The 13334-nt window shown below is 44.8% G+C and overlaps 1 protein-coding gene across 1 annotated transcript in view; it reads right to left on the bottom strand.

The window, feature by feature from the left end:
• Positions 1–13334, bottom strand: part of RYR3 (ryanodine receptor 3) — a 286017-nt gene that overhangs the window by 13789 nt on the left and 258894 nt on the right. The window contains exons 89-95 of the mRNA XM_082241418.1: positions 8093–8174; positions 6404–7725; positions 5772–5830; positions 2884–3055; positions 2445–2531; positions 1434–1631; positions 851–981 (exon numbers count right to left, since the gene is read on the bottom strand). Coding sequence (XP_082097544.1) covers positions 851–981; positions 1434–1631; positions 2445–2531; positions 2884–3055; positions 5772–5830; positions 6404–7725; positions 8093–8174 — 2051 coding nt within the window. The remainder of the gene's footprint in view (positions 1–850; positions 982–1433; positions 1632–2444; positions 2532–2883; positions 3056–5771; positions 5831–6403; positions 7726–8092; positions 8175–13334) is intronic.

Below are 13334 nucleotides of genomic sequence, written 5' to 3'. Positions count from 1 at the left end.
GATAGTGTGAGAGTGTCTGGAGGCAGTTGGAGGATGGTGGCAGTCAACAGATTGAGGTTGAATCCCGACAAGACAAAAGTTCTGTTTTGGGGGGATGGGGTGGGCAGGTGTGGGAGATTCCTTGGTCTGGAATGGGGGTAACTTTGCCCTAAAGGACCAGGTGTAAAGTCTTGGAGTCATTTTGGACTCACAACTAATCCAGAATGTGGCTGCTAGACTGATGACCAAGAGCAACTGCAGGGACCACATAACGCCGGCCCTAAAAGATTTACAGTATGCTTCCGAGCACAATTCAAAGTGTTGGTGTTGACCTTTAAAGCCCTAAACAGCCTCGACCCTGTATACCTGAAGAAGCATCTCCACCCCCATCGTTTAGCCCGGACACTGAGGTCCAGCGCTGAGGGCCTTCTGGTGGTTCCCTCACTGCGAGAAGCAAAGCTACAGGGAACCAGGCAGAGGGCCTTTTCAGTAGTGGCGCCCACCATGTGAAACACCCTCGCGTCAAGGAAATAATCAACAGCACAACTTTCTGAAGACATCTGAAAGCAGTCCTTATCGGGAAGTTTTCTGTGTCTGACATTTGCTGAATGCCATCTAGAGCAGCTGAGGCAACGATGATGATGATGATATGGGAAGTAATGTCACCCTTCTTTCCTATGTAGCCTCCCCATTGCATATATTATCAGAGTAGCATGGGAAGCAGGCATGGTGAAAAGTAACCACAGTGCCGAAGTAAAACAGGACTGTGACCTAACTGCAAAAACTACAAGCAGCTTGTATTGGCCTTCTTTAGCTGAACTTCTTTAGCTGATCAAGAAGCAGGAGCAAGGTTGTACTCCATGTTACTTACGGCGTATTTATGACGAGGCGATCCCACTGTCCTTTAATGTCATCTTCGGAGGGTTGTTCGGTAATATACAGACCATCAAATTCCAGCTTCCTTGCAATGTCCTTCTCCCGTTTGAATACAACCAGAGGAACCTATTGCAAAAATAATTATTTCGAAGCTCCAAAGAAAGCTGAATGTTTAGAAATGTCTTGAAAATAGTTTCGAATATTGCATTTTACCGTGTTCCTGAACTGCACAATTGGAAACTATCTTCTTCTTTTTACTGATTATGGGAATTGTGAAGAATGTGTGTGTGTGTGTGTGTGTGTGTGTGTGTGTATGCCTTGTTGTAGGATCCAGAGAACAATCAGCAAATGGAGCTGAGCTCTATCAAATGTATAGATCATACACGGGGCCCAAAGGAGCTAAGAACACAAAAATACTTAATAAAATAACAATAATAAGGTATCACTGGAGTATGTAAATTAAAACAAAAAAGCATTCAGTAGCATCAATAAGAGAATGGCAATTGGAAATGAGCACTGGAAAAACCGTAATATGAAGAGGCTTTTATTACTGGATAATTTAGGGTGAAATTACTAACCTTTAAACAATAGTATCCAATAACACATACAAAAGAGATGATTGTATGGATAACAGCTAGAGCCCTAAGGGTTGGTGCCATGTAGCCTGTACTCTCTTGTAAAACAAAGAAGACGACTCCGTCTTCATCTTCCTCCTCCTCCAAAGAATGCCACAGATCTGAATCTTCTTCCATTTCTTCAAGTGGCTCTTCTGTCACCTGAAATCAATACACAAACAAGGAGTGCAGGTATATAGATATATATTTTAAAAGGACACATGGTAGAATTTTTCTAGCATTTTTTCCATATTTTTTATTAAAGTTGTTGTCTAATATTTTGAATTATAGTGACATTATCACATTGCAGTTTGCTTGGCCACAGCTCCTGCACAATATTTCTCAGGCCCACTGAAATGTGATTTTTCCATGCACATTTCTTCAACCACCCGGGGGAAATGTTGTGTAGCCGCAGCTGAATCAGGAAAACATGTTTAGGGCAGAGGTACAATATAAGCAATGACGTTTTACTCAGAGTAAATCCATTAAAATCAATCAACATGACTAAGTTAGGGCTATTAATTTCAGTGGGTATACTCTGAGTAATGCTTAGTTGAATAACACCTCGTGTATTGAGGGGGTGGAGAAAGAGAATTTAAGTTCATCACCATCATAATTTATTATTTGTACCCCGCCCAGCCACTCTGAGCGGCTTCCAACAGATTAAACACAGAATAAAACATCTCTGTATGTTAAACACTGCCATATATTATGCTGATGCTGGTGTAGTGTTGTGCAGTGGTTAAGAAACTGATCTATGACTCTCAAGTCCCCAATTCAAATTCATCTCTTCCATGAAATCAAATAATAATAATTTCACCCTTAATTGGATTAATACATTTTATACTGGCAGCATTTATTTGATGATTAGTTGAGTCTGCTTACTTTAATAGTAGTCTAAATTTTCACCACAGCATAGCAAACGTCACTGTGGAAAATGAAGGCACCTTGCCAGAACTGATACAATTAAATTACCTTGTAGAAAAGCAGGATAAAGTTGATGGCGAATGCAACAAAAAGTGCAAGAAATCTTAAATTGTAGAAATTTCGGGCCAAAAAGTGCTGAAAATGCAAAGAATGTTATTAGTTCATAAAACAAGAATCAGAACTGAAAAGGAAGAAAACAAATTAATAAAGGAGATCCAAAAAAATGCTTTACATCATCATTATATATCAATTATGTTCCTTTTCATACTTTCTTTTCCAAGTGTTGTCTCTTTATTAAAAACCTACATAATGCACCAACATATCTTACTTATCCTCCCAAGTTGTGAAAAATGCTGTAATGTAATATAATATAATATAATATAATATAATATAATATAATATAATATAATATAATATAATATAATATAATATAATGCTATTTTCTAATATAATCATTGGCCAAAAGTAAGAAAGAAGGTCAACATACCAGCATTTTTGTCTGATAAACTTCCAATACTTTAAAAAAGTTGGCCATAACTGCATCAGGTTTCTCAACTTTTTGCCCACGCCTTCGTTTCCGTTTTCTAGGTTCTTCTAGTTCCATATGTTCAGAATACATATCATCCTTTATTTTATCTTGTTTCTCACCATCCTCCATGCTGCAGAATATGAGAGCAATTATTAATGAACAAGCACGTTTTCTGCACTGCTCACAAATAAGAACCTGACAATTAATTCTGGTCCAACTGGCAAATGAGTTTCAATGTAAGATGACACACACTGGGGCAAAATATCCTAAATGCACTTTAACATATCGTGAACAAACCACCACTTCCCAAAATATATAACAGATACAGTACATGTTATGGAGACAATGGATAGAGAAATGCTTTTCTCCATCACTCCTACAACTCAGGGGTCATCCACTGAAATTCTTTCACGGGAGATTCAGGACAGACAAGGAAAAAAACACTATTTCACACCATGTATTTTTAATTTAAGGAATTTGCTACAACCGTATTAGTACTTAGATGGCTTTCAAAGGTCAATAATTGGTAATGGTTGCCATTTTATTCTCTGTACAACAGAGAATAATAATCAAATATTTGCTTGTTTGGAGGTTCTAGCAGGAGAGCGCAGCTACCGTATACCCTTGACCGAAGAACGGTACACTCCTTCTATCTGGGATAGTCGTCCTTTTCCATTGAGCGCACAGCTTCGGGAGGGACGCACATGGAGCAGTGAGGGAGGAAGGGGACACCCGCCTAGCCAGCCAGATCAGCCGAATCAACCCTGGTGATCAATGGGGTGACAGATGTCGCAGCCAGATCATCCTCACATTATGTTATATTGTATTATCTATACAAATTGATTTTCTCTGGGGTTAAAGATCTGACTGGGACAAACCTTGTTATGCTGAGCTCGTATTTTGCACAATTTGTAAACGGTGTTTGTTTGATAATGTGTGGTTTGCTATGCCTAATAAAGGATTGACTTTTAAAATCAGATATTGGCCTTTTAGGTAAAGGTAAAGGTACGCCTGACCATTAGGGTCCAGTTGCAGACGACTCTGGGGTTGCGCGCTCATCTCGCTCTATAGGCCGAGGGAGTCGGCGTTTGTCCGCAGACAGCTTCCAGGTCATGTGGCCAGCATGACTAAGCCGCTTCTTGTGAACCAGAGCAGCGCACGGAAATGCCGTTTACCTTCCCGTCGGAGCGGTTCCTATTTATCTACTTGCACTTGACGTGCTTTCGAACTGCTAGGTTGGCAGGATCAGGGACAGAGCAGCAGGAGCTCACCCTGTTGTGGGGATTCAAACCACCGACCTTCTGATTGGCAAGTCCTAGGCCTTTTAGTGCACTGCTAAACCCTGTTATTGGCTCTGCAATTCTAGAAGTTACAGAAGAATAAGTTTATAAGGGAAAAATAAAACTGTGAGCGCAGCAAGAGGGGAAATTTCATTTTTATAGAACTGTGAAAACAAATAGTAACAATGAAAAGAGAGAGAGAGAGAATATATCAGTTTCTTTAACTTGGGTACAAACTGATCAGCTCTTATCACCTCCTTGCTTCTAAACATTGGCATTAATTACATGCAAGCATGGCACTGAAAGCTACAATAGTCAAGAGGATTCTAATGCTTCCTCCCTGATGTTTAACTTTAGGGCTTTGAGGAGGCTTTTAAAACTAAACTGCCTTAACATACTGTTCAAGAACTGCTAGACACATCAATTCAAAGTGGAACTTGTGCTTGAGGTCTGCCTGAAGCTCATTCACCTCGGCACACATGAACATTAAAAAGTACATTTGTACCTACCTGAAAGGTAGTTTTCAGTTTCTTAGTGAAAGGTCAGCCAAATGGGTTGATGGCATCACCTAGTGGTCAAATGGCAGGCAGGAACCTTTTGGGAGGTAGAACTCTGAGCATGCATCCAGTGTGCAGGCATACCAAGCCTGACAGACAGGAGTGCAAGGACAGGAGCAGTGGTGGAGCATATGCCCACGCTGCCCAGGACGGGCGCACTCCCAAGGGGGGTGTGTCCTCCCAGGTGCAGGATGGCCACTCGGGTGCCCGGAGCAGCGTGCACCCCCTGCAGCCAGGGGCAGAGCGAGCCGCTCACGGGGGCAGAGCGAGCCGCCCATGGCGGACATTTGGTGCACCGCCCGCCTGCAACTCCCAAGCCTCCCCCAAGCTGTCAAAACAAAGGGGAAGGGGGAAATGCCACCGGAAAAGCAGTGCAGCTCCCCCCTTACCCCAATGGCTGGGGTAGGCTTGGGAGTCGTGGGTGGTGCACCGAATGTCACCCCCTTCAGTGAGGGCACCCGGGGCGATCCGCCCCCTTCCTACGCCCCTGGATATAAGTAAGAACCAAGCTACCTCCCAATGTCAATGCGACTCTATTAATAACAAGAATCCTACAGCCAAACCAACTATGGAAAACTACACTTCAGGTAGATACTTTTATACTTTTTCCCATTTGCAGTGAAAGGCCGGCAAAGTAGGGTGTACAGCAGCCGACCTCTCTGGGGAGGGAGTGCAGCTGCCCACTGCCACATCCCATGATGCACAGGCATCCAGGTGAAGGTACTGGGTGCTGCCCAAGCGGCTGTCCTGCAGATTTCCTGTAGAGGAGCACAAGATGAAAATGCAGCATTGGCCGCAGCTCTTATGGAATAAGTCATGATGTGCTCAGGGAAAGGGAACTGCTGCACCTTGACCAAATGCAGGAGCAGAACTGCATGCTGGGAGTTTGACCTCCCAAATGCTGCCTGCTTTTGATCACTAGGTGGAGTTATCAATCAACTCCGCTGACCTTTCACTGGAAATGGGAAAACAATCATTCCCAAGATCGTAAGCGCTAAAAATAACTTACTCAGCCTTCTCAGATTCTGTTCTTGTTTCCGATTCATCATCCTTTGCAATTTCAGGTGTCTGAAAAATGTTGAAAGTACTTTGAATTTGGATATGATAGAGAATTAAGTATGCCAAATTTCAAAAGCTTAAAATAATGCTGTGAACTCAAAAAGTTTATAGTAAACTAGGATAAGGTAAAGATAAAAAGGTAAAGGACCCCTGGATGGTTAAGTCTAGTCAAAGGCGACTATGTGGTGCAGCACTCATCTCTGCTTTCAGGCCAAGGGAGCTGTCGTTTGTCCACTGACAGCTTTCCGGGTCATGTGGCCAGCAGGACTAAACAGCTTCTGGCACAACAGAACACTGGGATGGAAGCCAGAGTGCAAGGAAACACTGTTTATCTTCTCCTTTGTAGCAGTACCTATTTATCTACTCACACTGCTACACTTTCAAACTGCTAGGTTGGCAGGTAATCTAGGATACACTATGGGCATCAGGAGGACCCTACACTTCTGTCTGGAAAGCACCAGGGGCTTGAAGAACTTTGAGTCTCTGTGGTTTAGCTTTCTGCAGAGAATAAAGTCTCTTCTCATAAGCAACCAGTTAGGAAGCATATTGAATAAAATAAGATTTAATCCACTTATTGTTTACCTGGGCTTTTTTCTTCTTGCGAACTGCACTTTCCAAAGAAGGAGGGGTATCTGATCCAATGATATCAGCGATATCCCCTAGGCCAACAGCATGACCATGCTTTGAGCCGCTCTCTTTCTTCGTATGAATGCCAAAAATATCTGACAAGATGTCAGTTTCTCCCTTCTCATTTTTAACAAACTGCACAATTTCAGCTGTAATGCCATGTTCTGTAACTTCAACTTTTTCTGCTTCAAGGACATCATCGTGAATTCCAAACTGCGTTGGGTCAGGCATGTCTCCTAAAATTTTAGTAACTCTAATGTTTTTGGCTCCTTCTATTAGGCCACCCCCAAACACAGTACTCCAAAGAATCTGAAAAACACTGCAAAGTATAGTGAGAAACATTTGGAAGAATCCTACAAATAGCATCCAGAGAAAGGAAAAGGATACTTTAACCAATTCTTTTACAGTCATCTTTCTCACTTTTCTGTACTGTTTTCTTAAGTTTTTCAGTCTTATCATTTTAAAAACAGTGGCAGCATTTTTCTTTATTGCAACGCATGCCATAGCAAAAGCTGAAGCTGATTCCAGGGACTGCTCTCCTTTCTCATCTTCTCCAATTTCCCTCACATAGCAAGGCTCATCTTCCTCCTCCTCAGGTCTGTCAACTGTATCCGATTCAGATATCTGAGATGCCAACTGCATTTCAAAAATCGTGTCCTCGCAGAAGTTCACAAAAAGCTCCATCTTCTCTTGTTCCCCACCTTCATTTACAACATCGAAAATAAACTGCCTTTTTGATTCTTTCACTTGAGGCTTTTCCCACTGCGTCCTACTGGATTCACTGATCTCAAAATAAACCCGCTCTATCTTCTTGGCACCACCCATTATCTCAATGCGCCCAAGGTAAGGTTCAAAATAGTTAAGGACACATTCTGCTGGATCTAATAGAGTCTGAAGCCTCGAATCATTTGGCATGTGTTCTGATAGGTTTGTTAAGAGGACGGCCACATTAAATCCAATATCTTTGGCTGGCTCGTGAAATCTTTCAACAAAATCGGCATAGTTAAACATGTCGTTTTCATCTGTTTCCGCACAGGACAGCAGGAACTCAATCTCTGATTGCGTATATTGCTTTTGACCTTCCATGGCTTTCTGGAATTCCTTCTTGGAAATTATGCCTTTACTTTCTGGATCATACTCTTTGAAAGCTTCTGAGCTCGTTAGATCCTTCAACTTGAGAAACATGTCAAAGAACTTCAATATCATTTCTACATTGCTAGATGATTCAACCAGAGTGTCCACCATCTGTTTCCCGATAGTGCCATTTACAACATTACCTACATTGTGAGTTTAAAAATCGTTACTTAGTTTTTATAAAAACATACATTGAAAATATATTTCTTATACATCCTTAGAAATGTGGAGAAAGTGTTTTCATGCTTATTATAAGTTTGTTTTAAATGTACCCATGGTTGAGAACTACAGTTCAATATTATTGCACAACTAAATTTATGCCCATCTCTTATTTAGAATTATCTGCAGTGGTGGTCTATGGCTTTAGACAATAAAATTTCATTCATCCATCCAAATTACCAAGTAGAATTATTGTGATGGTCTGAATATAAATTAAGGATAAACTCTACATATTAAAAATGATGTTGATGTCTGAATTGCATAGCAATAACTTTTTTAAAAAGATTCAACCTTCAAGTAGTGATAAGAGCATCACCACCATATCCTTCAGAAGATCTAGTAGCTCCTTCAGCAACTCAATCTGACTCGAATCCTAGAGTACAAATAGAATAAACAATAAAATAAATAAATCTAAAGACAATATTCACAATCTAGTAAATGGAAGCCTTATGTGAGTCTGGCTCTGTGCTCAACAGTGGTCAATAGGTTTAAGAGGATATTCAAAACAGTACATTGGAAGCTGACTAGTCTGGTATGGACTAGCAATTCTGCAGTGTCTCAGACAAAGATCTGTCCCATCACCTGTTACCTACTCCTTTTCACTCTAGATTCCAGGGACTGAACTTGGAACCATCAGCATGCAAAGCTACTTTGGGAGCCAAGAGGAAGAGCAGAAATGAATTTATAAATAAACATATGTTCTATCACTGTGATACGGGACCACTTGAAGGACACCTAGAATGAACACAAATATCACAATGATCCACAGTGTGGGATCTGAGAGATCCCACCAGTGAATTTCTGCTCATGGAACTTTCCTCTCATAGAAGGAGAGCTATTCCTCCCCCCCCCATCCTCTGAAAGTCTGTTTCAGAAGGCTGGAGGTTGCAGGCAGGAGGAGAAATCATGCCCCCCCCCCCCGGTTTCTTGAGCAGTCATCTCTGCTTGACCGCCTAAAAAGCCACCTAAAAGAAAATCATCACTTCTCCAAGGTTATGAACAGCATATTCCCTCAGATCATGTTGCTGCCACAAATATAAATATGCAAGGGAATATGGACATTTACAGATGGGTGATATCATGCATATTTTATGTAAATTATATTAGGTTCTGGAGGAGTGACTCCAAAGAAAGTGTGCAAATGCCTGCAACCTTAGAATGTAGACTTAGAATGTATACTTGATCCATTGATGCATGTATATATACCATTTTGCATTTTGTGAGGGTGCAGAATTCCATAACTGAGCAGCAGTCCAACACCCACAAATTCAGTGATATGTACAGCAGAAAGCAATGATCCCATAGAGCTGCTACTTCCAAAGAGTGCCATTGTGATCATGGATCAAAGTCCTCCCAAATAAATTGTAATTTACATTGTTCTAATCAACACACATTTGCATGAGAAAAAATATATAATTATCCATGTAATTATACTTTATTTGTTATTATAATCTGATGTATTTGTCAGCCACCCCCATATCTAAGAACAAACTACAATATATGGCATGTAGATGAAATGGGTAGAATTAATAAAGGACACAAGGCAGGCAGCATGGAATAAGCTAAAGGGGGATAGCTTGGCGACAGTGCCTGGTCCTGTAAGTATAGAGCATGTTTTGGCTTGCAGACATGTATCAATGTGAAATTTTATACAGATTTATAAAAATCTTAGTATCGGTGTCAGGGAACTGACATCGGAGGAAAGGGAAGTGGTAGGGCTCCCAGAGACTGGGAGAGAGTCAACAGCTAAAGCAGGGACCAGTAGGGGGAGCGCGGGGTCTCTGGAGGAGGATCTCAGTAATGCTGAGAGAGACGCAGCAGCCCAGGCAGGAAGCAGAAGGGGAGAGAAAGGGGTGAGAGACACTTCGAGCGAAAATAGCGGGGAGGTGTCAGAAGCAACTGCAGGGAGACCTATGCTTCGCCGGAAGCTGTCACGTCGTGAGTCCAGGAGACGCGTTTCCGTTAAGGAACTTCTTTGCTGGAAGCGCTTCCGCAGACAGCCACTGTCGGACTCTACAAGTGACTAGAGCAGACATGTCTGAGGAGCTCTGTCACACACAGAGGTTTGTGGGGTCGCACAAACTCTGAAGGGGCACTATTTTAAGCACAAGCAGCTAATCATCCCCTGACAGCAGTCCGACAGTCTCTGTACGCTGCCTGTGCAGGAGAAGGCATCATGAGCGACCCAGCAGGAGCCGGAGCCGCAGGGGGTGGAGCTGGTCCAAGCTTGGAAGACAGATACCGAGCATTGGAGGTCCAACTTGCGCTGCAGACGGCGAGGCTCGAGGAGAGGAGGGCTCAAGATGCAGACAAGAAGGGGAGAACCACTCAGTTCCCCAGAAAGGTACCAGGATTAGTGCAGAAGTTTGGGGGGGACCCCAAGGATTACCATGCCTTTAGGACTGAAATGCAATATGCCCTGAATGTGCAGTTTGATGAGTTTCCTGATGAGGAATCCCGAGTTGCTTTCGTAATTGGGCATCTTGAGAAGGGGGCGCGGGACTGGGTTCGACCCCTGATGGCAACGCACAACGATATCCTGAAGGACGCTATGAAATTCTTTCGTGCAATGGATATCATGTTCTCCAGCGATATTGAGGAGGGGGGAGTGCGCAGACAGCTAATGGCTTGCAAGCAGGGAAGCAGATCTGTCCGTGAGTACTGGACTGAATTTACCATGCTGATTCACAGATTGGGGTGGGATTTATCGGCAGCACCCATTCAGATGCTATTTGAAGAAGGTCTTTCTTCAGCTGTGAAAGACGAGCTGGCCAGGAGCCCCAGGGCGGTGTCTATGGATCAGCTGACCAAATCTGCGCTGACCATTGGAGCGCGCCAGGAGGCAAGAGCCTTGGAGAGGCGGGAAGGGAGAGGGGAACGTTGGAAGGAGTTACGCATTCCAGACATTCCTGAGCCAGCTTTCCCGCCGGCAGAGCCGATGGAAATCGGAACAGCCCGCGCGCGCGCAGTTTCAAAGCCCAGTGAGGGGGCGAAGAAGGAGGGAAAGGGACCCCGGAAATGCTATCTCTGCCAACAGCCAGGCCACTTTGCCAGAGTCTGCCCCCAGAGGAAGGAATGGCAAGGGATGGTGGGAACTGTTGAGGGGGAAGAGCAGGGAGAAACGGAGCAGGTAAAAGCCAACGCCTGGTTGCCAGCAGGGCACTGCAGCCAGGCCAAAGAGCAGTGAAAGTGCCCCTTTCCCAAGTGCCAGTGCCAGAAGCTCCTCGACCTGCTCTAGTGATTGAAGTGTCGCTAGAGTTGCAAAATGGACACCCCCTAAAAATAAAGGCGCTGTTGGACTCAGGCAGCTCCTGCAATTTCATGAGCAAGGAGTTTGCGGCTGAACACCAGATACAGACTATCCCCTTAAGCAACCCCCTGCAGGTGACCACGATCGATGGCAGAGAACTGTTGCGAGGAGGCGTCAGCTTGCAGACCATCCCAATGATAATGAGGGTGGCAAGGCACACAGAACTGATAGCGTTTAATGTGGCCACCTTGGGAGGCGCTCCCATTATTTTGGGAATGAGCTGGCTAGCCCTACATGATCCGCTGGTGGGCTGGCATCAAAGAGTGGTTTCCTTCGGTTCCGCACATTGCTTAGAACACTGCAGGGGGGAAAAGGGGTCAGCAGGGGCCCAAGCCACCCTAGCAGGGACGGAAGTGATGGAGAAGGGGAAGGTGCCATCACAGTATGCTGATCTCAGCGACGTGTTCAGCGAGAAGGAAGCTGACCAACTACCCCCGCATAGGCCCTTTGATTGCCAGATCAATTTACTCCCTGGAGCACAGCTTCCTGTAGGCAGGTTGTATGCCATGTCAGACAGGGAGATGCAGGAGTTGCGAGCGTTCATTGACAAGAACCTGAAGAGAGGCTTCATCAGAGAGTCCAAGGCAGCGGGGGGTAGCCCAGTGTTTTTTGTGGATAAAAAGAACACGGACAAGCCGAGACTGGTATGTGACTTTCGGGCCCTAAATGCAGTGACAGAGCCGGTGGCTTTTCCTATGCCCAGGATTGATGATATTTTGACCAGGGTGCGAAAAGGAAAGATTTTTACAAAGCTGGACCTAAGGGGGGCGTACAACCTGATACGTATAAGGAAAGGGGATGAATGGAAGACCACCATGTTCACCCCTTTGGGGGCATTTGAATATCTCGTTATGCCTTTTGGATTACAAGCAGGCTCCGCGTGTTTTCAAGCCTTTATGAACCATGTACTGGGGCCTTTGCTCTACAAGAATTGCGTGGCCTTCTTAGATGACGTGTTGGTGTATTCGGAGAATGAGGAGCAACATGTGAGAGACGTCAGAGAAGTGTTGAGCAGGCTGCATGCCAACAGACTGTGGGTGAAACTGGAGAAGTGTCAGTTTCATACCAAGGAGGTGGAATTCCTGGGGTACCGCTTGTCAGACAAGGGGTTGGCCATGGACCCCGGCAAGGTTCAAGCGGTGCTGGAATGGAAAACCCCCAAGACTAAGAAGGATGTGCAGAGGTTCCTAGGGTTTGGAAACTTTTATCGTAAGTTCATCCGAAACTTCGCTCACCTGACGGCGCCCATCACGGACTGTCTCAGCAGCAAAAAGAAGTTTGTTTGGACGGGGGAGGCGGAGCGAGCGTTTGAGGAACTGAAAAAGGCCTTCGCCTCTGACGAACAACTTCTACATGTGGATTTACAAAAAAAGCTGAGGGTCGAAACAGACGCTTCTGACAGAGCCATAGGGGCGGTGCTTCTTCTGCAGCCAGGGAAGGAGGGGTCCGAGTGGCGACCGTGTGCCTTCTTTTCGCGAAAGCTGAACAAATCGGAGATAAACTACACGGTGTATGACCGGGAACTTCTTGCGATTTATGAGGCCTTCCGGAGATGGAGGCACCTACTAATTGGTGCACAACAGAAGGTGCAAGTACGCACGGACCATAAGAATCTAGAGTATTGGAGAACTGCGCGAGTGCTCAACCAACGGCAGTTGAGATGGGCCCAGGAGTTCTCCAAATTTAACTTTGAGATTTGTTACGTACCAGGCCAGGAGAACGTTAGGGCGGACGCTCTATCACGCAAACCTGAATATTTGGAGGGAGAGGGTGCACCCGAAGAGACCCATGTCATTCCCGAGGATCGCTGGGTGTGTGGGGCGGCACTGGTGGGGCAAAGGGAACTGATAGAGGGAACGGTGCAGGATGAATATGCCCAGGACAAACTCAGGGGTCTCAGGAGGGAGGGAGACAAACCCGGGGGTTTTGAGGAGAGAAACGGGGCGTTGTACTACAAGGGAGCGTTATACGTACCTGAAGGAGAATTGAGGGAAAAGGTACTCAAGCAACTGCACGATAGCCCCACAGCAGGGCATTTTGGGCAACACAAAACCATGTGGCTGGTTACCAGGGAATTCTGGTGGCCCAAGGTCAGGGAAGATGTGCGGGAGTATGTGAGAGGGTGTGACCGATGTCAACGAGCCAAGGGGGAGAGGCGGGCACCGGCAGGTTTATTAGAACCACTACCCACGCCGGAAAGACCATGGGAGGCAGTGGCAATAG

This window comes from Podarcis vaucheri, assembly GCF_965113315.1.
Source record: "Podarcis vaucheri genome assembly, chromosome: 1".
NCBI lineage: Eukaryota > Metazoa > Chordata > Lepidosauria > Squamata > Lacertidae > Podarcis > Podarcis vaucheri.
Note: the sequence above shows the minus strand (reverse complement) of the source record. Positions and strands in the feature narration are given on the sequence as shown.